This window comes from Ailuropoda melanoleuca, chromosome 3, assembly GCF_002007445.2.
Source record: "Ailuropoda melanoleuca isolate Jingjing chromosome 3, ASM200744v2, whole genome shotgun sequence".
Lineage (NCBI taxonomy): Eukaryota > Metazoa > Chordata > Mammalia > Carnivora > Ursidae > Ailuropoda > Ailuropoda melanoleuca.
The window spans coordinates 48,764,942-48,791,957 of NC_048220.1; the positions used below are offsets into that span (position 1 = coordinate 48,764,942).

Here is a 27,016-nt window from a genome sequence, read left to right on the forward strand (position 1 = left end):
AATCAGGTCCAGTTGGTTGAAGGTTTAGTGAAAGTTGGAGCTAACTGGAAAGTTAAAGTTATTTCATCATTTGCTGGGGCCGTGTCACAGGTGGGAAGCCTAATTTGTAATGCTACAGTTATTTAGCAATACTCAGCATGGTAGTAGGACATGGTGTGGAATGTAGTAGGGGTTGGCCTATCACAACTCTTGCGTTGCCACATTTTGCCATATGAGATGTTTCAGTCTGGAAGAGGATATGTACAAAGGCTTCATCCAACACTTGACCCCATTTCCAGGCCCAGGTACATTGGAAAATCATAATGAGTACCTCTGATTTATATTTATTTTGTTTTTGCACATAAAGGTTTTTTAAAGAGGGATAGACACTGTGCCTTTGGATAAATTTCAGATCAGATGTTCCTACAATTAAGAGTGAATTTGGCTTGGCACGTTGGAGACTGCAAATTATAGTTGCTCTAAGAAATGTCCCTACTTCCTTCCAAATATAAAAAATTAAGTTTTGTAATTGTATAATATGTATATATCACTTTACATGTGTGAAAATATATGCAAGAGACAGTTGGAATAGTTATGTTATAAAAAAGATTTTTCATTTTTTAATGAAAGGTATAATGGAGTTTTTTATTTTGATGTTTCTAAGAAAACTTTAATTATTAATACATGTTTAAAATCTCAGTGGTTTCATAAAAGAAAACACACCTATACAGAAGCAGATACACGATACATAGTTTGAACACTTTTCATTAGGCAGCATTCTAAAGCGGTGGTTCTTTAAGTTTGACTGCATTTTAGAATTGAGTTGGAAACTTTCTTAAAAATCCAAAGCCGAGGTTGAGAATCACTGTAAAGTTCAAGGTGATAGCATAGGACCTTTAACTTGCTGGAAAAGGATTAGGTTTCTTTTAGTATTATGATTTAAACTGATTAATGTTAATGCTGCTTTGTTTTAAGTACATGCTACAGAGGACGCAAGATCAAGATGAAAACGTGGCTTTAGAAGCCTGTGAATTCTGGCTCACTTTGGCTGAGCAACCCATATGCAAAGATGTACTCGTAAGGCATCTTCCTAAGTAAGTGTTCTTTCTTTTGAATGCTACCTTGTTCTTAAATTTAACAGTGATTCCTTATTTTTACATTTTTATATTGCATTCTACCTCAGGGAATGAAGTTCTAAAGAAGTCAGACTTAATTTTACTTGGCATAACTGTAGGTTATAGCTAAAGAGATTTTTTAGGAAGCAGTTGTTTTTTGAGATTTTTTTTTTATTGCAGATCGTTTATTCTAAATCATAGTCTTAATTTTGGATAATTCGTGGCACAGTTCTTTTTCTCTTCTTTCTGTTTTCTTTTTTTTTTTCTTTAATCATTTCAATTTGTAGACTCTGATGGAGTTTTTTCTCCTCAAAACTGGTTTTCTAGTAGTTGTGATGCCATCCAATTTTTGGTTAGCCTATTAAGCCTATTTTTAACTCAATGAATGCTGGTAAATCAGGTTTTTAAAAAAAAAATTTTCCAATTTCATTGAGATATAATTGACATAAAACATTGTATTGGTTTTAGGTGTACAACATAATGATTTGATACATATGTTAAAATCATTTCCTTTTAGAAGTAATGCTCACCTTGTTTTGAAAACGAAGTAATACAGCCTCCTGGAAGAACATTAAAATGCGGACATTTTCAGGGGCACCCTGGTGGCTCAGTTGATTAGGCGACTGCCTTTGGCTCAAGTCATGATCCTGGGACCTTGGCAATGAGCCCTGTGTCAGCCTCCCCGCTCAGCAGGGAGTCTGCTTCTCCCTCGCTCTCAGCCCTCCCCCCCCCCACCACATGCATGCTCACTCAGATTCTTTCTTAAATAAATTTTTTTGGGGATGCCTGAGTGGCTTAGTTGGTTAAGCGTCTACTTTCGGCTCAGGTCACGATTGCAGGGTCCTGTAATTGAGCCCCGCATTGGGCTCTGCTCAACGAGGAGATCTGCTTCTCCCTCTCCCTGCCGCTCTGTGATAACTGTCTTGCTCTCTCTCAAATAAATAAAAATAAAATCTTCAAAAAAAATTCTCTTTTTATTAGGGCTCCTACCTGGCTCAGTGTGTAGAACATGTGACTCTTGGTCTAAGGATCATGAGTTCAAGCCCCATGTTGGGCATAGAATTTAATTTTAAAAACAAAGGGGAAAAAATTCTCTTTTTTTCATTGGCTACATGAAGCTTCAGGAGAAAGCTCCTTAATAGACCTAAAAACAGTGATCTGCCATACAAGATTGGAATTCATCAGACACATGCCATATTGCTACATGGTTTCAGTTAATTCCGGTATCTCACTTGCCAACTTCATTTTCTCACACAACTACTTCTTTGTCGGTCCCTTATTTTCTGCACATCTTTTCTTTCTTTCTTTCTCTGGCACAGATGACATTGATCCACAAATCAACTCTACTGACCATAAACCTCCAGTTACCCTGCATCTTCCCTGCTCTGGACTAATAAACTATCTTTGCTGCTTATCTTAACGCTGTTGGGAAAATTTCCACCACCAGGAAATTGATGGCTTTAAAAATCCATGGTTTTCAGTGTCAAGTGGGCCCTTCATGCTGCCGGTTTTTCTTGTTCCAGATCACCTTTTATCTTCCATTCACTAGAGCAGCTATTCAAACCTTTATTGTTCATCTGAATTCTCCTTTCATTCTGAGCACTTCTGCTTTATAGGGAAAATTAAGTGACCATCTTGCCCCAAAACTCAAGAATAGATTTCATGTGAGTTGTCTTCTACTTAACCAGTATTTCAGTTGATGCTCTTGGATAACATAATTTTGTCTTCAGGATCTCACTCCATCAAATAGATAAATTCTCTCTTTGAACTTTCTCCCTCTTCATTTTACATAACTTTGTAATTTTCTCCATCTTCAAAAGAATAGACAGGGTTCACTGCTTTACTTCTTTTCTTTACCTCATGTTAACTGCAGTGTTTTATAGTCAGCCATCTGTCCTCACTATTTCCCCCAGATTACTGACAGAGGTGGTAAATGATTGTTGATTGAAATGGATCTGACTCTGCTGCAAAATGCCTGTAGCTTATAAAATAGGGCTTGCTTTATTATAAATTTGATATAGTTATATTAGCTATACTGTTAAATTACTGTTAATTTCAGTGTGAAAGTGTGGCTGTCCCACATTTTCTATATCTATCTAAGGAATTTTAAATCCCACTGCTTTTCCCTATTTACTATTCCTTTAGTTAAGATGGTAGAGTTGTACTAAGAATTGGTTTTGCACATATTTATTTATTTATTTAAGATTTTATTTATTTATTTATTTTGAGAGAGAAAGAATGTGCCAGCAGGGGGTGGGGGGGTCGGGGGGGGGTGGATGCAGATGCATGGGAGAGAAAGAATCCCAAGCAGACTCCCTGTTGAGCGCTGAGGCTGAAGGTCTAGTTGGGGCTTGGTCTGCTGACCCTGAGATGATGACATGAGCCTAAATCAAGAGTTGGATGCTAACTGACTGAGCCCTCCAGGTGCCACTAAAACTGGACTTTCTAAATGTTTCCCAAGTTTCCTCAAAACCTTTTATCCTCAGTAGACTCTTAAGCATGTGATGGTCCAGTGAGAAAGGAAATCATCAAAACTTAAGGAAACAGTCAAAGCTTAAAATTCTCAAAGCTACAAAAGGAACTGTAGTTAGTATTTTGACCTTTTCTTAAGTGTTCTGGTAAACTTTTTTTTTTCCTAAGTATTCCAGGATACCTGGGATTCCATGTTCACAGACATCTTGGTTCTGTTTTAATGATTACATTAATGCTTCAGATTAGATATGATATCCTGATTTAAGCATTTTCTTATTGGAAATTTAAGTTCTTGATTTCTTTTTTTTTTTTTTTTTAAGATTTTTAAATTTATTTATTCGACAGAGATAGAGACAGCCAGCGAGAGAAGGAACACAAGCAGGGGGAGTGGGAGAGGAAGAAGCAGGCTCATAGCGGAGGAGCCTGATGTGGGGCTCGATCCCATAACGCCGGGATCACGCCCTGAGCCGAAGGCAGACGCTTAACCACTGTGCCACCCAGGCGCCCCAAGTTCTTGATTTCTTAAGAAACTAAAATTTCCTAACTTTATTGAAGGCTAAAATAACCTTATTGGTAGAGCTGTTTTTTACATTTTTGCATTTTTTCTTTTGAATAAATTACTTTAGACTTAATGTATTTTACATTTTAAACACTATCGTCTCTTTTATTAAAAGGAGTACAAATACTGAATGTAGGCTAATTGTAAAAATGTCACACTATTTAGAAATAAAGTAAATGATTAATTTTACCCCTTTTTAGCCTATTCGGTTCCCTCTCCAAAAATATCAGTGTCTTTTGTATCTCCTTCCTTGATAGTCTGTTTATACAAGTAATTACATGGGTAATCTCATTATTTTTAACTCCATTGGAAGCCTGCTAAATGTGTTTTACGTGGTTTTCATTTTTAACTTTAATTTATTTTTAACCACGCCCTAAATGATTGACATTTAGATTGTTTCCAGTTTTGTTATTTCATCAAGAAACTTAAGTTTAAAAATTGGGAGTGTTTGTAAAGATGTTCAGGATAAATTCGTAGGGGAGAAATTACTAAATTTTGTGTTACTAGTTCTATTTCTAACCACTATTGACAAGCTACCTTATTTTTTAAGATTTCATCCAGTAGATCCCATGCATGAGTATGTACGGGGCCTGGGAGGTATGTATTAGGAATACTCATCATTTGAGAAGGACAGACATCACAGAATATGCTCTAAAACCAGATTAGCAGTGGTGGTTGTCTCTTTGGTATTTCTAGTATACGTAAGGTCATTAAGACTTCCTAATAATTTTTACGCGATTTTTAGATCTTTGTTTCATAAATTTCTTTATAGATTGATTCCTGTATTAGTGAATGGCATGAAGTACTCAGATATAGATATTATCCTACTTAAGGTAAGGAAACTGTTTTCTGATGAATAGGCAAGGTTGTTTTTTATTGACTTTAGAGAATCTTTGAATTTGACTAATAGCATATTTATTTAAAATAGACCCTGTGTGAGTATGTTTCTTCTTATGTGTTATATAGTACAGAGTTCAAAGATAGAAGCCAGCAGTGAATTTTGGTGCTAATGTACTCTAACTTGATTGGAACCAGATGGTGATACTGGTAGAGTTAGCATAAATTTCCTGTTGATTTAAGTACTCTGGATTATACCAGCTGATGGGAGACAGTGTAATGCAGTTAAAAGGGCCTGAACCTAAGATGTGTTATATGATAGTTTTTTCCTCCCCTCAATAAAGAATTATTTTCTGCAGAGGGGAGAGGTTTTTAATAAAGAGGTATACTTCAAAACCATGTACATGGCATCATCTCTCAATATTCTGATTCTTTTACTCATGAACCTACTATTAGCTTATGATATTTGAATATCATCAACATTTTCTTTAAAAAAAAAAAAAAAAAACAGGGGGATGTTGAAGAAGATGAGACAATTCCTGATAGTGAACAGGATATAAGGCCCCGTTTTCATCGGTCGAGGACAGTGGCTCAGCAGCATGATGAAGATGGAATTGAAGAGGAAGATGATGATGACGATGAAATTGATGATGATGATACAATTTCTGACTGGAATCTAAGTAAGTCAAAAGGAAAAATACAGTTACCTGCTTTGGTAGCAACTTTATTGAGAACAATTTATATATTGTACAATGCCCTCATGGAAGAGTACAATTCAGTGGTTTTTCATATACTCTCAGAGTTATGCAGCCATCACCACAGTAAATTTCGGAGCGTTTTCATCACCCCAAGAAGAAACCCTGTTCTTATTAGCGGTCACTCCCCATTTTCTTCCAGTCCCCCAGCCCAAAGCACCTACCAGTCTCTCTGCTTTCTCTCCGGATCTGCCTATTCTGGACATTGCCTATAAATGGAGTCATACAATCTGTGGCCCTTCATGACTGTTCTTTCATTTAGCATGTTTTCAGTATTTGTCCACGTTCTGGTATGTGTCAATACTTCATTTCTTTATAATGAGGGAAAATAATCCATTGTATGGATATACCACATGTTATTTATTCATCAGTTGATGGACTTTTATTTCTCCCCTTTAGCTGTTGTAATGATGCTATGAGCATTTATGTAAAGTTTGTGTGTGGATGTATGTTTCACTTCTTTTGGAGATACAGGAGTGGGATTACTGGTCATCTGATAACTCTTTGTCTAACCTTTTGAGGAACTACTAGGCTGTTTTCCAAAGTGGCCCCACCATTTACTTTCTTACCATCATTGTCTTTAGGGTTCCAGTTTCTCCATATGCTTGCCAACTTTTGTTACCCTTTTTATTATAGCCATTTTAGTAGATGTGATATCTTATTGTGGTTTTGGTTTGTGTTTCCTGGTGTACCTGTTCTTATATCTAATGTTCATTCTATTTCTTAAAGACTTATTACCTCAAACTGCCATTTCTCAAAAGGCTGTACATTTTATTTGACATTACGAAATAGAAACATTGGCCACAAGCTTTTCCTGTTTTCTTACCATAAACTTATTTTTCATGATAATTTGCATGAGTGTTAATCATCAAGGATCAATCTGAAATAGGATAAATTGTTTTGTCGTACTCAGACTTACAAAAGAAGTGTTTTCAGATCTCTTCTTAGTTTTCAGCCTTGGCTGCAAATCCGTATCATCTGTTGAACTGGCCTTCTAGGCTACAGTCGAACGAGCTGAGGGACCGAGACACCTGTGTTTTGTTCTTGTTGGTGTGCTGCTTTTTAAAGCTTCACTGCTCTAGTTCAGGGTTTCTCAAACTCAGTGCTGTTGCCGTTTGCCACATAATTCTTTGTTGTGTGGCTGTCATGTACATTGTAGGACGTTGAGCAGCACCCAGCACACACAGTTGTGACAACCAGCAGTGTCTCCAGACATTGCCCATTGTCCCCTGGGAAACAAAATTGCCCCTAGTTAAAAACCACTGCTGCAATTCAGTGTTGCGATTTGTAGTAACTGATGAAGCAGGGAAGGACATGAATCATCAGCCCAGACTGTAATTCACTTGGTTAAATAATGTTAATTCCTCTTGCCCATTTAGTTTCCTGTAAGAGTTCTTAGAGTGCCCAGTATGCCCAAGCACTAAGGCAAAGACTTGGAATGCATATCCCATTTAATCTTTACAACAGCCTTAGGTTGGTAAGGAAACTGAAGAGAAATCTACCTGAGGTTGGTTAATTAACATGGCTAGTACTAATGGCACACTTAATTTTGGAACCCAAATCTCCCACAGCAAGAGAGCCCAAGGTCTAAACGGCTATCATATTGCAGTAGCCCCTGTTAGCTGCAGGGGGATATGTTCTAAGATACCACCCCCCTCACCCCGTGGGTGCCTAAAATCACAGATAGTACCAAACCCTGTAAGTACTGTTTCTTCTAACACATACATACCTGTGATAAAGTTTAATGTATAAATTAGGTACCATGAGAGATTAATAATAATAATTAATGATAAAGTAGAGCAATTATAACAATATACCCTAATAAACATTATGCGATGTGGTCTCTCAGAATTTCTTACTGTGCTGCATTCACCCTTCTTGTGATGATATGGGATGATAAAATGTCTACATGATGAGATGGGGTGTGACTGAAGTAGGTATTATGATGTAGTGTTAGACTACTCTTAACCTTCTGATGATACATCAGAAGGAAGAGCGTCTGCTTCCAGATTGCGCTTAACCGAAGGTACCCGAAACCATGGAAAGCAAAACTGCACAGTGGGGGGCTACTACACCTCCTCCTAGTATACCCTACTTTTAGGCTGGAGGCAGGATGGATGAAGATTATAATATAGGCAACTTTACAAAAGCAATAATGTATATTGAATTGGGGGAGGGAACTACTTCCTCTTAACATCCCACCCATTTTTATATCCTTCCAGAAGTTTTTCTGTGCACGTGCCAAAAAAGTGTGTGTGTGTGTGTATATTATATATGTATGTATCTGCATATATATCTATGTATATAGATATATATGGGGGTTTTGTTTTGGGGGGAGTTTTTTGTTGTTTTTTGTTTGTTTGTTTGTTTTTTGAAGAGGTTGACTTCCCAGCAGTGAAATGAGATTAAATGTACTCTTGTTTCTTTTCCATTTATGGTATAACTAACTCATTCTGTATCAGTACATAAGGATTTCTTTGTCTTTCATGGTAGCGTAATACTCATTTGTATGGATCTACCATAGAGTATAACTAAGACCCTTACTGATGAGTAAGGTCTTCTAGCCAATTTAACAGCCTTTTTTGTAAAAGGATTTTAATATTGTTTAATGATTTGTGAGAAAGTATTTAGTATGCCTAATCCCACTGGGGCAAATTTTTTATACGTACTTACATTTTTGTTCTAAGTTTTTGTTTTCTTAATTATACATTAAATGAAATCTGAATTGATACATAGTTCCATGGCTAATAGTTCCTTTATCTAGAAATAATGTTTTTTATTTTATGTTTTGTGTGCTGGTGACTTGGTGAGATTTACTTGCCTACTTTCCTGCCAAGTCATTATGTATTTAATAATGATGTACCACTAAAAATGTTAAGTAGAAATAATGTACACATTTTACTGCAGGTTTGTAGAAGTGGGCATTACATCACAGAAGCATTAAACTGGGTAGAACAGTATTTGTTTTGATTTTTCTGTATAGATAAAAGAATCCTAGTTAGCAGTCATGTACAGAATAGAATATCTTCATCATTAGTTTGCTAATTCTTGGTCATAAAGTATTTCTTGTTGATAGAGACAGACTGCCTCCTATTTACTTGAATTCTTTGAAACTAGATGTATAAATAAGATGTACATATAACAAATACGATAGTAGGGTTAATGAGAATAGAGTTTAATACCTTTGAATTAAATATTTCTTTAGGAAAATGTTCTGCTGCTGCCCTAGATGTTCTTGCAAATGTGTATCGTGATGAGCTTTTGCCACACATTTTGCCCCTTTTGAAAGAATTACTTTTTCATCATGAATGGGTTGTTAAAGAATCCGGCATCTTGGTTTTAGGAGCAATTGCTGAAGGTAAGTCTAAGTCAAAACTGAACTGCAAAGTCCTTAATAGGCCCAAATGCAGATGGACCACTTTAAGAAATGTTATTCTAATAAGCAAAGACGATTCAGTTTGCAATTCACATACTTTTTTGCTCTCTTTTGTTGCTTATGTGGAATAGATGACACTATGATCTACATTAACCTTTAAAAAGATGTTTAAATCCAAAAACCGTCTTAGCAAAATCAGAGAGGGAGACAAACCATAAGTCCTATGACTCTTAATTATGGGAAACAAACTGAGGGTTGCTGGAGAAGGAGGGGGGTGGGGGGATGGGGTCACTGAATGATGGACATTAAGGAGGGCACGTGGTGTAATGAGCACCAGATATCATGTAAGACTGATGAATCACTGACCTCTACCTCTGAAACTAATAGTACATTATATGTTAATTAATTGAATTTAAATTTTTAAAAATTAAAAAATAAAAGGAATGAACTGGGAAAAAAGAAAGATACCTAAATAGCAGCATTAGCAAATGATATGACAGATAACTAACAAAAATGGAAAGACAAATAGCCCTTAAACACATGAAAAAGATGCTCAGCCTCACTCACAGTAAAAGAATGCAATTAAAAAAAACAAAAGCCACCTTAGGATAAGTTTTTACCCTGAACCAGTTAACTATTATTAAACAGTCGTAGGCTTACTTCTAACCCCACCGAGATATTTTACAAAAGCTTCTGTTAAAATAAAGGGAACACAATGAGAAGACTGATGTCAGAAGCATCAGTCTAGAAAAATAATTTTCTCCTTTGGTAAGTGTAAGAAACATGGTAGGAGAGTCCCATCAACCTCCATAAAGGGTTACTGTGTCTTGGAGATGGGCCTGTATATACAAGAAATTGAATTATTTTGTAGGCACTTCTGAAAGCCATAATTTGTTTGGCAGAAGTAAAATGAGCTTTCCTAACCATACTAGAAGATACTTAGGAGCAATAGCTTTCCTTTTTTTTAATTTTGAAACAGATTATTTATTAGAGCATATTTATTGCAGTGGAGATAATTAAATATTTTTCTGTTTTTTTGATCTGAATATTTTTCATGGCTATATTTATCAGTTTAGTATTCAACTGAAATAATTTTGTTTTAACTGAATTTTAGCACTTTGTGAGAGATTTGTTATTTTTTTTCCAGGTTGTATGCAAGGCATGATTCCATACCTGCCTGAGCTCATTCCTCACCTTATTCAGTGCCTCTCTGATAAAAAGGCTCTTGTGCGTTCCATAACGTGCTGGACTCTTAGCCGCTATGCACATTGGGTAGTCAGCCAGCCCCCCGATACGTACCTGAAGCCATTAATGACAGAATTGCTAAAGCGAATCCTGGACAGCAACAAGAGAGTACAAGAAGCTGCCTGCAGGTGGGACAAATCCATAACATTGTTGATTATGGGGAAAGGGAGTAGGTATTTCAGTGAGAAATTAATTTTCAGCTTTGTGGTGGAATATTGGTATTAAATCATTAATGGAGCTTTTATTACCTGTAGTTTTTACCTGATGATTCTGTAAATCAAAATGTGAGTCAACTAGGCATCGTCTTTGCTGTTCCTTCAAGTCATTTTTTTTTTCTCTATGGTTGCGATAACCGTAGAATTCTCTTTCATCCTAATTCTCGCAGACATCTAGAGTGGTGATAGTAGGGGTCCTGCTCTTGAAGGAATAACAAAGTTTGAGCAGATTCACATCATTAGGTTAAAGGTCAGCTACCACAGCTCCGTAGAAAGTCCCACAATGACTCAGTCATCTTTCACTTAGTGAATCCACTCTAGTAGCTGCTCTGTCGTTTGGGTTTGGGGCTGTCTGTGTTTTTATATCAGATCAGCAGTTATTTTCATTACTGTAAATATTCCAGTTTTCTGAAACAAACCTTTGTGTTCTAAAAAGGCCTGACACATTTATAGCTCTTAACTTTTTATTAGAATTGCTTTACTGTTGACTTTGTTAATAAGAAGAAATAGCTGTTGAAAAAGAGGAAAATAAATTTAAGTGGAGTTGTGCTTTACCAGATGTGAAGCAAAAATACCTGAAAGCATTCTAATTCTTAATAAGATGAAAGAACGTTGAACCAAAGGGGCTTTGGTATTAATAGCACTACCTTTTTTTTTTTTTTAAATGAGGGGAGGATACAGATTATGTTTGGTTTCCTGCAAGGTTTTTTGTTGTTGTTGTTTTAACTCTTCACTAGTCATTAGGCATATATTAAATGCTGTGTTTATAGAGTCCCTGCCGTCTTTAGACTTAGAGGGTAGTATAGAATACTAAACAACTATATAATTATAATTCATGGCAAGTGCTGTAAAGGAAATATATAAATAGTTCACAATTTAAGACCGGGCTTTCACTAACAAATAGCTTAAGCCTATTATTTGAGGAAATTGCTGAGTGGGTAGAACAGAAAACAATACAAACCTTAATTTTAGAAATGAAGAGCCAGGTACACCTTAAGAGTCCAGACAAATTTAGGCCTAAATTGAAGTAACTACTCAGATGCTGGAGTGTTTGCCTTTCGTGTATATTTGTCTTAATAGGTAAGCCATACGTAAGGCAAATTTGTAATAACAAACACACCGTGCATTCTGACGTATGGTGTAGAACTTAGACCACCATTTTTAAGCTTTATTGAGGAAAAATTGACAAAAATAATCCATATATTTAAAGTATACAGTGTGATGACTTGATAAACATATATTATGGAACAGTTAGCAAGATCAAAAATTAAAACATCCATCACCTCACATAGTTGACATAAGTCTTTTTATGTGGTGAGAATGGTTAAGGTCTACACTCAGCAACTTTCAAATATACAACACTGTATTATTAATTATAGTCCCTGTGCTGTACTTTAGATATTCAGAATTTATTCTTGTAACTGAAAATTTGTGCCCTTTGACCACCTGCATCATCCCGTTTCCCCCTCCTGCTAAGAGAAACATTTAGGAGGTCATGACACTGTGCTAAATTTGTTGAATGACTAAATATAAGAACCAGCAACATCCCTGCTCTGCTGGGACCCTGCTTCTTCCTCTCCCACTCCCCCTGCTTGTGTTCCCTCTCTCGCTGGCTATCTCTCTGTCAAATAAATAAATAAAATCTTTTTAAAAAGAAAAAAAAACCGGCAACAGATTTAGATTTTACTGTTGTAGTGAAGCAAATGCCCATAGGTGACAGCCTCTTTGAAAGAAGTGATAGGAAATGGGGAAGAAATAATAAAAATAAGCCTCTGGTATGGTGAGGTCAGGAGATAAGCATATACAGTGTAAATAGATGTTCTGTATACTGTAGACTTAGTTTCCTACCTGTATGATAAACTGCAGCAGTAATAATCTCTCCCCCCCCTTTTTTTTTTTAAACTGTAGTGCCTTTGCTACCTTAGAAGAGGAGGCTTGTACGGAACTTGTTCCTTACCTTGCTTATATACTTGATACCTTGGTCTTCGCATTTAGTAAATACCAGCATAAGAACCTGCTCATTCTTTATGATGCCATAGGAACTTTAGCAGATTCAGTAGGACATCATTTAAACAAACCAGTGAGTATCTGTGATTAACTATTAAGAAAAAAATATGTACCATATTTACAGTCAAAAGGTTAACATATTTGGAAATGAAATTGGAGAGATACACACATTTAGTGTTGGCTACTCTAAGAATGTAGATCTTAAGAAGTCAGCAAGTGTATTTACTTTCTACATAGTATTAAAAGTAAATATGTTCTTGGTGTGGAAATCATACCAGCATATCACATGAATGCACCAACACTTAGAAAAAGGATGATAAAGGTCTTACATGTGGGTTTCAGCTTTTATTTAATTCCAAGTATTTTTATCTACCACTTCATAAATATTAAAGCTTTAGAGTACCACATCTAGACGTCTTTGTTTTCTCACTAGAACTTAGAGGTATGGGGAATATACACTAAGATAAGACAATTAGTAATTGGGATAATAAGTTAGAAATGCCGAAAAGTGGTGTAGAGGAAGTAGGTATGGGTAAGGATCCAAACTCTTGTTTTTAATAAGGTTAAGAAGACAATGATGGAGTTGGATTTGTTTAAATAGTATTTAAATAATAGAATTTCAGCCTCGAAATTCCCAGCAGAAGAATAGATTACATGTTTATGATTGCTATATGAAAAGTTAAAAAAAAATTGTGTTTGAAGTAATACTTAAAATTTGGTGCAGGACACTTGGTTTGTGGGTTTGCTTTCATGTTGGTTGATTTTGTTTTGTGGGAAGGGGGTGGAGAGTGTTTTTCTGAATGTGTTAGACCCTTTGGAATCTGTGCCCCTTGTTTACATGATTACTATTGTTTATTTGGTATTTAATTATTTGTGTATACTAAAGTTTAAATAAAGACACTTAAATGATCGTGAATCTTCTTATACAAATGCCTCTGTAAGTTTACCTGTCATTTATAACATAGTGTACAGCAAGGACCATACTACATGTTACAAGCTCCAGGACTGAAAAAATTCAGAGTAAAACATACAAAGATTATCCCTGATTATGATCAAATAATTTTTGGGTGGTGGTGTATTTGTGTACATTTAATTTCAAAAAGGATATAAGAGGACTTAAAAATAGAACAAGATTCTATAAAAGCAGAAAATAAAAATTTTAAAGGTGCTAAGTAGAGCAGACTGAGTCTTAAAATGCATTCTGTAATGATTTTACACAATTACTCTAAACGGATTTTAATTTTCATAGACCCAAAATGGACTTGTTTACATATGATAGTGGAGCTTTATGTGTTTTTCACAAATAGGAATATATTCAGATGCTAATGCCTCCACTGATCCAGAAATGGAACATGTTAAAGGATGAAGATAAAGATCTCTTCCCTTTACTTGAGGTATGCTAAGCTGGTAACCTTTAGTTAATCTAATAGTGTGTTTCATCAAAAACACATGTGTAAATAGAAAATGTGAGAATATTTGATAAGCAAAATGTTAATAGATGTACATTTTGAACCATTTCTGTTAAAATGCTGAACAAGTGTGTAACTGCCCTTATTTAATTATTTTATATCCATACGAAGAAATATTGTTAAATAGAAAAACCATAATAGGTGTAAGTTGGTGGGTTTTTGTTTTGTTTTGTTTTTCCTGAGGTCATTAAAGGATTATATTACATGTTTTCTCACCTGTTCTGCTTCAGTGATAATCGGTTATCTTTGAGATCTTTCCATAGCAACATATATATGTCCTATATTTAATTGCATTTCTTTATATAGATACATAGCTATGGCATGACAATTAATACAGTTCAAATTATTTTATGTGTTATATATCTATATGTATACACACACATAGTCAAATGTGAAGTAGCATTGAGTCTTGGTGCTAATAAGGGAGGGACTTTGCTTCATACCCTTTCTATCCAGGTTGAGGTTTGATAGTTGTATGTTATTTAAATTACTGAACGTGGAATCAAATATGATAACTTAAATGACTTTATACTGGTAGAGCCATTTCATTCATTGTCATTCTTGTTTCCCCTATCATTTCAGGGATCATCACTTCTGCCATGGTTTGTCCCTAGCCAGAGAAGGAAAAACTTCCATGACTAAGCAATGGCTGATTCTGGGCCCAGCAAAACAAGAAAAACCATTACGATTAAATAGATTTGCTTTCAGGCAGGGCTCAGAATATGCCCATTAAAAGTCCACCCATATCCTTGAGCAGAATGAGAGGATAAACAAATACTCCTATATTTGATGAAAAACTAAGCATATGTAATACTTAATCTGGTTCTCTAAGGATAATGTTCATTACAGAAACTTTTGAGGAAACCTCCCTTTACCAGCAGCAAACGTAACAGCAATGAGTAGCATCCAAAGAGGAGAGGTCTGAAAAGATAACCTGTTATCGCAGAATAGTAGAGCAGGCTCATAAATGACCAGAAACTTAACTGAGTACACTCTTAAGTATTTATCATAATGTTAAATATATCCAGAAATTTATATGTGTACTTTATTCTTTCTAGTGCCTATCTTCAGTTGCCACAGCCCTGCAGTCTGGCTTCCTTCCATACTGTGAACCCGTGTACCAGCGTTGTGTAAACCTAGTACAGAAGACTCTTGCACAAGCCATGGTATTTTTTAAAAATATTTATTTCTACCCTCCTTGGCATCATAAACATTTTTCTAAGGATAGACGTATACAAATTTTTTCATCTAATTGATTCGAAGTAAGGTTTTTAATACTTTTGTCTAATTTCAGCTGAACAATGCTCAACCAGATCAATATGAGGCTCCTGATAAAGATTTTATGATAGTGGCTCTTGATTTACTCAGCGGCCTAGCTGAGGGACTTGGAGGCAACATTGAACAACTAGTAGCCCGAAGTAACATTCTAACACTAATGTATCAGTGCATGCAGGTGAGACTTGTTTAATTAAAATGTATTAAAACCTGATTCTCTGTGTCGCACTGGGGTTAATTTCTTCTTATTCCTTGTAGGATAAAATGCCGGAAGTTCGACAGAGTTCCTTCGCCCTGTTAGGTGACCTGACGAAAGCTTGCTTTCAGCATGTTAAGCCTTGTATAGGTATGAATATTTCCTACTGCTATGATGTGCGTAACATTAGTTTTACATCAGTTATATTTCTGTATTATTAAACTGAAGTGTCATGGAATCCCAACATTTATAAATGTACATTCTGCTAGTTAAGGCAGCTCTGAGTGAAGCAGGTAGGATGGAAATGCCCTTGCTCCCTTGAATTTCATAATCACTTGAGCAGCCCATGAGGCACTCGTGTGACTCGAGAAGAGCTGGAAAAGTGTTAACTTAGTGTGAAGAACATGCCACCTGTGAAACCTCAGTACCATATGCTAGTTTATTGGTAATTTTTGAGTAGCCTCTTTTTTGGGCGGTTAGAGGTACCCAGAAGTAATAATAGTCCTCCTCATAAACCAGCATACTTTTTCAGATATCATACGAAACTTTTCAAACAATTTACTTTAAAAGTAAATAATGGTTTGTTTTTGTTTTAATATTATAGCATTTGTCTTAGCCTTTTGTGATGATAATAAGGTATTCCTTGAATAACGTAAACTGAATCAGCTCTCAAAATCATGGATTTAATTGGGTTTTTGGTTTTCTTTGATTGCTATATCCCCATGTTTTGGATGCTAGTTTCTTATGATACACGATTTAGTGGACCATGGTTTAAAACATGGACCTGAAATGGTTTTTTCATTTGATACAGTTGTACTTTGGGTTTTTTGGCTCCCCCCCCCCAATTTGTTTGAGATACAATTGACATAAAACATTGTATAAGTTTCGGGTGTATGACATAATTTGATACAGGTATATATATTGCAAAATCACATAAGTTTAGTTAACATCCATCATCTCATGTACTTAAAAGATTTTTTTTTTCTTATGAGAACTTTTAAGACCTCTCTGATCAACTTCCAAATACACAATATAGTGTTGTTAATGATATTCATCATGTCGTACAGTGCATCCCCAAGACTTAAAATTGGAAGTTTGTACCCTTTGAATAATAACATTAATTATGCTATATTAAACCCTCAAGTTTAAGCCTAACGACTCTAAAAGAAAGTGTAATGAATTCTTATTTTATGAGAAGGTTCTTCTACCAATGCCTACCACCTGATTTAGTTTTTATGAATTTAAACTTGTATGAAGGGTTTTCTTTCTTTCTTTCTTTCTTTCTTTCTTTCTTTCTTTCTTTCTTTCTTTCTTTCTAAGACTTTTTAAACCATGTGTATCTTCTTCAGGAGGTACACTGTGTCTAGTTATCTTTCTTCTTTTTTTATGTTCTCAACCATGATGATTATTTTCTAGATCAGGGTTTCTCAGCCAGGGCAATTTTAACACCTTGAGCCCCAAACATTAGGTAGTGTCTGGAGACATTTTGTTTAACCCTGGGGTGTGTTACTCATAACTAGAAGGTAGACGCACAAAGAATGTTGCTAAACGTCAAATGGTGCATGATACAGTACCCTTCATGCGTGCGCCCCCCCACCATGCCAGAATGATCTGGACCAAATTATTAGTATTGCTGAGATTTAGAAAGCCCAGCTTAAATCTACTAACTTGGGTGCCTGGGTTCTCTCATGCAGTAAAGGATCTGCCTTCAGCTCAGGTCAAGATCTCAGGGTCCTGGCATCAAGTCCCCTATCGGGCTCTCTGCTCAGCGGCCAGTTTGCTTCTCCCTCTCCCTCTGTGATCTCTCTTGCTTTAGCTCTCAAATAAATAAAATCTTTAAGAAAATAAATAAATCTACTAACTTATTGGGGATTTAAAAAAAGGATACTATTCTAATTCATGACTTAACTGAGAATATATACATAGAGACATTTCTCATAACAGTGTATTATTACTGTGAGGTACAAACCATATAGGGGAGGCAGGATAATTACTTGACTCTTTCTCTTTGTTTACCAGTTTTCAAAAATAATGAATTGATTCCCAGCATCTTCCACAGGTATCTATATTGTGTTTCAGAGTTCAGTTTTTGTTTGTGTTTGGTTCTTTTTTGAGTGTCAGTATGAATTCATGATGCTCAAGTTGTCCTACCACTGGCAGTGGGAGCTTAATCAAATTGGCTCCTTAGTCCTTCCTGGTATGACAAAATAGTCCAGGCTTGTTTTGTACATTTCCTGCCTTCAACCTGCAATGAGACATTTCTCTGAGAGCCCTTAGTCCTTTTAAGTGGAAAATGATATTTAGAGACCACAATCTGAACACTAAAGTCAAAGTTACTTTAAAAGCCAAAATCATTGATTTTTTTTTTTTTAAAAATTTGTGTGTGTGAAAAACTAGCTTTGAAGAAAGTTGTATCATGTTTTCCTCATTTTTATTTTGAATTTTCTCCGTCTGATGACAAGAGTGATTACTCTGACGAACTCATTTTAATGACACCTTAAATAGACTGAAACTTGATGTTTCCTGGTCTACTTCATAGAAAGTTCAGTGGCCAGATAACGCCTTTTTCATTTTCTCAGAATTAAATATTATCAAAACCTTTTAAAAATTGCTATTTCTCGCCTAGATTTCAGTTTCCACCTAATAGATTTCCTGTAAAGCACAATACACTGCTGTTGAAAAGTTTACTACATAGTTGTTAAAAAATTTTTTTTCTAGCTGATTTCATGCCTATATTGGGAACCAACCTAAATCCAGAGTTCATTTCCGTCTGCAATAATGCCACATGGGCAATTGGAGAAATCTCCATTCAAATGGGTAAGATCTTTCTCCCCTTTAAAAGCACTGTAAATTTTTAGATGCCTTAGTATTTTTGTAATTGCTTTTTCTTTTTAACTTAAATGAGTTTTATACATATATATTTATTACTAACATGTCACAGTTAATAAAGGGAGCAAGCAAAGTATTTTATGTTAATATTTTAACATTAAAATTTTTCTCTTTTGTTTTCTCTTTTGGGGGTGATTTAGGTATAGAGATGCAGCCTTATATTCCTATGGTGTTGCACCAGCTTGTAGAAATCATTAACAGACCCAACACACCAAAGACGTTGTTAGAGAATACAGGTACCATATGACTGAACTGTTATGGTGAAGAGAAAACTATTTGCCTTTTAAAGTTAAGATGCGTAGAGAAACCAAAGCAAAGCTAGCTTTAGAAACCCAGCTTATTATTAACAGCTGTTTGAGATTTCAGTAATCATATGTACTGTTTTAACTGTATTGCATAACCAATTTTCAGAGACTTTCAAAAACACTTCTCCCCTATTTTATGTGTTTTAATACTCCCTAAAATGGACCCCAGCTAAAATAACTATTGAACAATATGAATTTTAATTTTATATTAATTCAGAGAGTAACTAGCAGCTGGGAAGTAATTTTTTTTTTTAGTCTATAAAATTGTGGCCAAAAATAAACATCGGTGTAGGGGCTAATTGGTTAAAAATGGCATGTGTATTTTGTATTTCATTGTATATTTTCCTTCAAATTGAGAACTTAGGCAGTACCTTGTGGGATTTTTATTCAGGAGGCTTGTTTCTCTTTTGCATTTATAGAGAGCATGTTGATATTAAAGAGTACCTTCCATACTATAGAACACATTTCAGGGTGATTTCTTTCCACCCTCTCCAATTTTTGTTAATAATGATAAAAGATGTGAATTTTGTTTAATCGGGCACATCCTTTTCTTTATATAAGTAAGATAATTCCAGTAAATACATTCATAGTCAGTGAGGTTTTACTGAAATACTGGACAAAGATTAAAATAAGGTCTTCTAAATAAGGAAATTTGCTTTCAAAGGCATTTTAATTTTGTATTCTTTAATTATAGAAAGTTTATATTTTAATGTGATTAAAGTTGATACGTTTATTGGTATGGAAGGAAATCTTTGAATTAAGAAACAGTTATATAGCTGTTTGGCTGTATGGGTACTGTTTATATCATAAAGTGAATTAGATTTTCTTGCTGAAAAGTACAAAAATCTATGTATTAGGATGGTTATGAAATCTCGTCAGGTTTTTATCTCTTTAGAATGCAGTACCTATACATGACATTCAGATTTGGAACACTTGCCATTATAAAATTACTGTTGAACCGAAAGAAACTTCCTATTTATTTTTAAATGTGAATGCATAACTGCAAATAAATGTTGAATGTAATGTATATTAAAGTTTCTTGTGGGATATCAGCTTGTGAATTTGTTAGACAGTTCCTTTAACAAATTGGCTTTATTTATAAGTTTATATTCCAAGTATGATTCTACTCTAAACCAATAGAGTAGTTGGTAGTGCCCATCAAGTTGACAGTTTAAATTGATATGATTGAAAAAACACTTGGGATTCACTGAATTAATCTTATCACAAGTGGCTGCAGAAAATGTTTCCATTATTCCTTATCCAAAAGGGGGGCTATTAATTACAAAAGTAAAACCATTGTCAGTGGCTAATGTCTGTAGATTTTAGCAACTTAATTACTATTTTCTTAATTTAATAGTTCATAAAGCCAATTCCTTAGTGTATGCAGTTATTTGCTCTTTTTCCAATTAGTATATCCTACACTGAACTTTTTCAATGGACCATCATCTGCTTTATCGCATGTTTCATTGGATTGTTCATACTTGCCTGTTTAATGAGAATGTTGCATAGTTTGTGTCTTTTGAACATAGGTTTTCTTTCTCTTGCTTCATATGATTCTGCTGGATTTTAGTATTATCTGTGTAGTTTGCTTCAAGTAATCCTTAAACATTTTTCTTTACCCCCCCCACCCTTTTTTTATGAAAGGTTAACCTGTAAGTTTTTGAGAGAACACCATTAAAGCACCTTATGGTTTGTTTTCTGTTTGTATTTTTTTTCCCGTTGTGTATAAATGTATTTATATGTATGTACCTTTGAATTGCAGAATGCAGTTCTGAGTTGCAACTTCTTTTAGCTCTTCGTAAGTTTAAGGACTTCCTGAGTTTTGATGGTGAATATGTTTGAGTAATTCCCACTTCGAAATTTTTAAGTAAAATGTTAGCATGTGATCAGTATGTCTTATCTATTTTGTGCTATGCCTTTTATAGCAAAGACAGATTATTTGTTTGTTCCTTTTGTCCACATTTCACATCATTACAGTGGACTGTAAACTTCCTTCGTGTCAAATATGGTTTGTGAAATTAGTGGGCTAATATCTGAGTTGTTACCAATATCACCATCAGCGGTTAATTGGAATGGAATTTGACACAGCACAGCAATTTTCCAATTCATTCATTCGGTGCATACTGCAGCACCTAAAATGTGATGGTTGATTTTGATATCAGGCAACAAATGGTCCACTGGTTTGTTCTAGAAATGTTAACAAACAAAACTACCTAAATTCCGATTAAATTCTTAGGTGATTTTGAAAGATTGGGAATCACTTATTTAAAAAGACATAGAGAAGTAAAGAAATTTTAACTGTTTTAACTTCTGAGAACTGTGTTTGAGTAAACAATTCAGAAATGTAATCATTCACATTTACTAATATTTCGTGGGGGGAAAACATAGATTTCATTATTAAATTCTGAAATTTCAACTGGCTTTGAATGGAGAATCTCTGAATCATGCATTTAATCGCTCATCTTTTTATTAACAGAATTTCTTCTAACTTGATTGAGCGAGAAAAGCGATTCATCATGGTTTTTGGTGTTCTCTCAATCTTTAAAGTTTTTTTAATTCCTTTTGTTTTCCTTTTTCCAAGAGTATGCCATATATGTTGCTGCCCCTTATTTTAGGGGGTGGTAATAAACAGCACTGGTGAAATCTTATGTTTATTATCATACACAAATTCTGTTGGTTTCTGTTTCTGAGTTATTTGTTGTTTTTTCTTTATTTTTTCTCCTTCCCCCTCATTTGCTCATGTCTTGGTTGGCGTTTGGTGGTGTATAACCGTGATTGCGTTACCTTAGCAATAACAATTGGTCGTCTTGGTTACGTTTGTCCTCAAGAGGTGGCCCCCATGCTACAGCAGTTTATAAGACCCTGGTGTGTATTATTCAATCTTTTTTTTTAATTCATTTTTCTCCACTCTTTCTTTCTCTTTCTATCTCACTTTTAGATATATTTTCAGTTGGTTACAAAAATCACAATCCTTAATCATTGCCAACCATGTGACTAATCTTGTCCTATCAGGTTTGTGAGGTTTTTCAGTAGCATCGTCATGTATATTTCTTTTATGTTGTGGCTAACGACTAATTGATGCATGGGATAAGATTGTCACATGCTTGCTGTGTTAAAAAGCTTGATTATACATGAAAAGCATTTAAATATCCACCAGTAAAATAAAGATGCATGCAAATTCTATAAATTTAGGTTTTTGCATTGTTTCTTTTTTAGAATTAATTTGAAAACTTGGATTGCATTAAGAAATACATGTTTAAATTACGTTATGTATAAAAACCTTATTTGCTTGTTAATGTTAAAGTTAAACATCTACACCATAAGTTGTGTAATAATAGTTTATATTGTGGCAGTATATCCTATGTTCTGCTTCTTTCAATTGATAATCTTTGAAGTCATTTTTAGTAGTGTTTAATGGAATATAAGTCATAATACAGTTTTAAAAATTTGCAGTTTACTCTTGGCTCAACCTCATTAATAGTTTAAGTGGGAGATTAAAGTCAACTGTCCATTTTATAAATGCAGTCTGTTAATAAGAAAATGTGAATTTCAAGGCTTCCACTACATTGAGATTAGATGGGCCAAACATGCAGCAAGAATGAGAAATTTAAGCTTTGTGAAAATTCTTTGAATCTAAACATTGTCTATACTGTGGTGCTTATTCCATTAAATACTGTCCATTAGTATTGTAATTGAACCTGCTTTTTACTTAAATGCTAATCTCAATTCTATAATTTAATAGGTGCACCTCTCTGAGAAACATAAGGGACAATGAGGAAAAGGATTCAGCATTTCGTGGGATTTGTACCATGATCAGTGTGAATCCCAGTGGAGTAATCCAAGTAAGATATCGTAAAGATTTTTAAACTTCTAATGTTCCGAATGATGAAACTTTAAAGGGTGAATTATTTTAACACTTTAATTATGAAAGTATCACATATATTACATAGTTTTTCAAAGATACTAAAAACAAATTGTTTTTATAAAAGTTGTATACTTCTTAATATTTTAAAATGATAATGCTTATTTATGACTTCCTGAATCTTTTTTTGTCATGAAATAAATAGCACGTTAGGATACCAAAGTTATATGCTTGTCTTGAATTAAGCCAGAGCATCTTTCATCCACATTCGCTTTGTACATGCCTCCTTTTGTTGAATATCAGTTTGTTGACTTTCCAGATATCTGCACTTAAGAGAGTGACCCAAGTAGTAGGTTACTTTCTGTAATTTAGAATTAAACTTAGAAATTCGTAGTGAACGAAATAGAATACTGAATTAACCATTGAAACTGCTTTAAACTTGGAGAGTTTAGGATGTATTCCTCTTTGTTTTCTGTTTTAGTTTAGATAGTATCTGGACATTTTTAGCATTTTAAAGAAATTATTTGGCAAAAGTATCAGATAACCTCTGGATCCAAGTGTCAATTTGCAAGACACACAAAACAGAGGAACATGTTGGTTGACCCCGTGTGTATGAAATGAACAAAATGCAGGCTGTGGAACTCTAGGTTAAGTATCCCAGGTTGCTCAGCAGATGAATTGTAAGAAAGTATGGGAGATGTTCTCAAGAAAATAACCTTTTGTTTCCAGGAGATACAAGCTTTGAACATCTTGTAATTAATATTCTTTGATACTGCCTGTCTTATGTTAATGACTGCGTTGTTTGTTAATTCGTTTAGAAACATTACTAATTACCAGCTTGTAAAATTCAAATTACTGTAGTGATAGGTATTGAAAACTTACAAATTAGAAATGAAAAAAATCTTTTGACTAATTTCACATTTGTAAAACAGTAACTTAGTATGAAAACAAACCAGTACTATCTTTGGAAATAGTCCCTAGTTGCGAAATAACCTCCTGGCACATTTAAGTTCCTGTTTTTTTCAATACTTACGAACTTTGTGTCATCTTAAATATGTTTTAGAGTTATCTGGTGCAGTGTATATTATATTAAGAAGAAGCATTTTCCCATCAGGATTTTATTCTGTTTGTTTTTGAATTAACATTTAAGACCGTGAAAGTAACACATATGTATTTGGTCATTAAATCACTACCAGCTTAAGAGTTGGTAGAAATCTCTGCTTTTTACATATTTTACTTGGATGTGGTTAAGAGAAAACATCTTAAGTTATATTTTTTATGTTTAAATTTTTAATCACAGATTGTCGATAGGTGTATAATTTAAATTTCTAACATCAGACTTTGATATTTGGAAGACAAGGAATCATAATTTGAATAAACCATGAACCTCAGGCTCTTGGAATTTTATTTGCTTAAATATGTGTTTTCTGCACATACTTCAGTCAGTAAATTTTGAAATTAAGAAAGTTCTCTGACTTTATAGTAAAATTTTAAATAGTTAACATATCAGAACATAAGCGATATCTTAAGTGCTCTGTATTGAACTGCTGTTTCAGTAGTCAAGATTGAAAAATATTTAAATGAAACTAATGCATGTACCTTTTGTCACCTTATTCTTGTAGTGAGAATAACCCAGGTTTTTTTCTAGTAACTGAGCATTGGATTTTTTGTTTGCATTGGGTTGGGTTGAGTTAGGTATTATTAACTACGTAATTTTTCTTCTAGCTTTTGGTCATTTTCTTTAAGTTTCAGTCTGAAATTTAGATCTGTTAACTCCTATACTTCAAATCAAGCTTATTTGGCATGTACTTAGCTACCTTTAAATTATTTCTAGGCCAGTCAGAACTGTGAGATTGTTGAATTTATGTATTTCTTTAATTCAGTAAATGAAGGTTTTTTAAATCGCTGCTCATTTGGTAATTCCATTGCTGGTGCTAAATATTTACTAGGCTGGGGTTCTGTGATGTAAAAAGAAATACAAAAGCACGTTAAATTCCGATGTAAACTGAATTGAGTAGAGGTTCCTTGATGGTGGAATAATAGGGACAGCCAGTGTTTTATAATTCCTTATCATAGTTGATTTAAAAAAAATTTTTTTTTGAGGTAGGATTCTGTAGTGATAGGTATGTTTTGCTGTGTTTGACAAGTACCAATCTACGGTGTATTTCCTGCTTGTTATAGGATTTTATATTTTTTTGTGATGCTGTTGCATCGTGGATTAACCCAAAAGATGATCTGAGAGACATGTTCTGTAAGGTAAGGTAACTAACTTTAAAGCCTTCATGATAAACATCTTGGGACTATTACAACACTGCTTGGAAAGTTTAAATTATTTTTATGTTTCATATGAAACTTAGACTCTTGGCTATATATATCCATCCATATCCCTTGTTCTTGGCAAAGAGGTTGGCTTGGTCTTTTCTTGAGGTACAGCAGTGACTCCGTATCAATAGAGCACACACTTGAAAAATAATTTCTCAAGCAACACCAGTGATTGATGTGGTCCCATTATACCACCTGTCCAAAATAGTATATATATTTTCAAAGATGGCTGGCTGAGATTTGTATAATGTAAACTGTTGAAGAAAGTAAATCTGAAGTGGTTTCCGCAGGGATTAAATCTGTGTAGTTCTTTGTTTTTGTAGTGTCCCTTTGGATTAATTCCAGTCAGTATTCAACTATAACAAAATAATAAATAAAATGTTGTTACCCATTTGAATCCTCTGATATTAAAATTAGTCACCTGTATTGCAGACATGAACGTAAAGCTTTGTATATTTCCAGTTTGAAAAAACTTAAAGCGACATAGAGATTTTATCCCTTGGATGAATTCTGTACTTTTTTGTTTGTTGTCCATTAGTATTAGGTCAGAGCTGGCTTAGCATACATCTGTTACTAGGATACTTGCTTGAATTCTAAACTTCCAAAGCAAGGTTTAGAATATATTATGAGGTGCTTTTAGGGAAGACATGTAGTGGTATAGCATCCAACAAAGTTTGAGAATCAGTTATTTAAAATGGTTAAAATTTTAGAAAAAGTCAATTAAGTGTTTTATTTCAGAAGATATGCAGATTGAAATTTTTTCTCTTGTTAGTGATCAATTAATGATTTTTTCACTTTTTGCAGATCCTTCATGGATTTAAAAATCAAGTTGGGGATGAAAATTGGAGGCGTTTCTCTGACCAGTTTCCGCTTCCCTTAAAAGAGCGTCTTGCAGCTTTTTACGGTGTTTAATCTCATACACTTAAGCTGCAGTCCCATAATTAGGGGTAAGTTGTAAGATGTTTGTGGGAGTTTTTCAGGGTAAAGAAACTTAGGTCTGCGATCTAAAATTACTGAGTAGACTTAAAGCTGTATGTTTTCTGCAGAGGTTGAATAAAACTCATGTTTATATTAGACTTGAAATTTAAAATTACCTAAGACTAGAGGTTTTTTGTTGTTGTTGTTTTTGGTTTGTTTTTGTTTTTGTTTTAGAAACTAGCAAGCAAGGTAAAATGCGTGGTTCTACTTTGAATCCTGAGTAAAAAGAAAACCAAGTTGGTATGCTAGTTGGATTACTCAACAAACTAATCCCAGTTTTTAAAATTTTTGCCCTGTAAGAAGTCACCCACATTCACTTTGGCAGAGTAAACATTATTTTGAAACGTGAATTTATAGTCTCTGAAAAATCAAGGACTTCTGTGTTGTGACCTTTAGAGAAAAGCCTGCTAGAATTGCAACTAGTTTTGAGCTCAGTAGATAGGAATATTTAATACTTATTTTTCAACATGTGTTTAATGAGCTCTTACCATGTAACCTTGCACTATATTTTAAAATGGACAATGGATGAGTCTGTTTGGATTTGGGGTAGTAGTGGGGTAAGTCCATTTGGACTCTTGTTCCTTCCGTTTTTCTGTACTTAAGTCAAACTAACAATCCTGATCTCATAGCTTCAGTTCCTTCATTGAGTTATTTTGAAGATTAAATAGTAAACTATATGTAGTGCCAGAACTTAGTATACTGCAGCTCAATAAATGTTAGGAATAGGGTCAGTACAGTGAACAAGGATACACTTCTTTAGGTTTTGGACATGAACTGAGACATACTTGACTGGAGGGCCAGAGAGTGTTCTCAATGTGTGTCCAGAGGATGTCCATCAAATTTAATTTAATTATCTTTTTGTTGGAGTTTTTGTTTGCTCTCTTGCTTATTTACTGTGAGCTAGATTTTAAACCTGAAGAGATTTCCGCATCCATGCTGTGTAACCTACAAGGCAGTAGAAATAGACTCGCAGCCTCTGGAATATCTCAGAGGCCTTTGGGTATTGTCCCCCTGTAGTTTTGAATACTTGGGGCTGTTTAGTGGCTTTAGCATTTTGAAATAGTGCTTAATTGTCTTTATGTTAAATCATGAGAATATAATGGATGAAAATGGCTCTTAACATCTAGGCCTGAAAGATAACAACAGTGAGCTGAGTCTTC

General features: G+C 34.5%; 1 protein-coding gene across 3 annotated transcripts in view; it reads left to right on the forward strand.

Moving 5' to 3' along the window:
• Positions 1–27,016, forward strand: part of TNPO1 (transportin 1) — a 92,099-nt gene that overhangs the window by 58,299 nt on the left and 6,784 nt on the right. For all 3 annotated transcript variants that reach the window (XM_011227605.3, XM_034656342.1, XM_011227606.3), the window contains exons 9-24: positions 955–1,073; positions 4,898–4,958; positions 5,474–5,642; positions 8,923–9,075; positions 10,241–10,466; positions 12,462–12,633; positions 13,868–13,954; positions 15,088–15,195; positions 15,324–15,482; positions 15,563–15,650; positions 18,219–18,317; positions 18,530–18,625; positions 21,484–21,559; positions 22,437–22,536; positions 24,738–24,812; positions 25,683–25,825. In XM_011227605.3, the coding sequence (XP_011225907.1) occupies positions 955–1,073; positions 4,898–4,958; positions 5,474–5,642; positions 8,923–9,075; positions 10,241–10,466; positions 12,462–12,633; positions 13,868–13,954; positions 15,088–15,195; positions 15,324–15,482; positions 15,563–15,650; positions 18,219–18,317; positions 18,530–18,625; positions 21,484–21,559; positions 22,437–22,536; positions 24,738–24,812; positions 25,683–25,790 (1,896 nt within the window). In that variant the 3' untranslated portion in view covers positions 25,791–25,825. The remainder of the gene's footprint in view (positions 1–954; positions 1,074–4,897; positions 4,959–5,473; positions 5,643–8,922; positions 9,076–10,240; positions 10,467–12,461; positions 12,634–13,867; positions 13,955–15,087; positions 15,196–15,323; positions 15,483–15,562; positions 15,651–18,218; positions 18,318–18,529; positions 18,626–21,483; positions 21,560–22,436; positions 22,537–24,737; positions 24,813–25,682; positions 25,826–27,016) is intronic.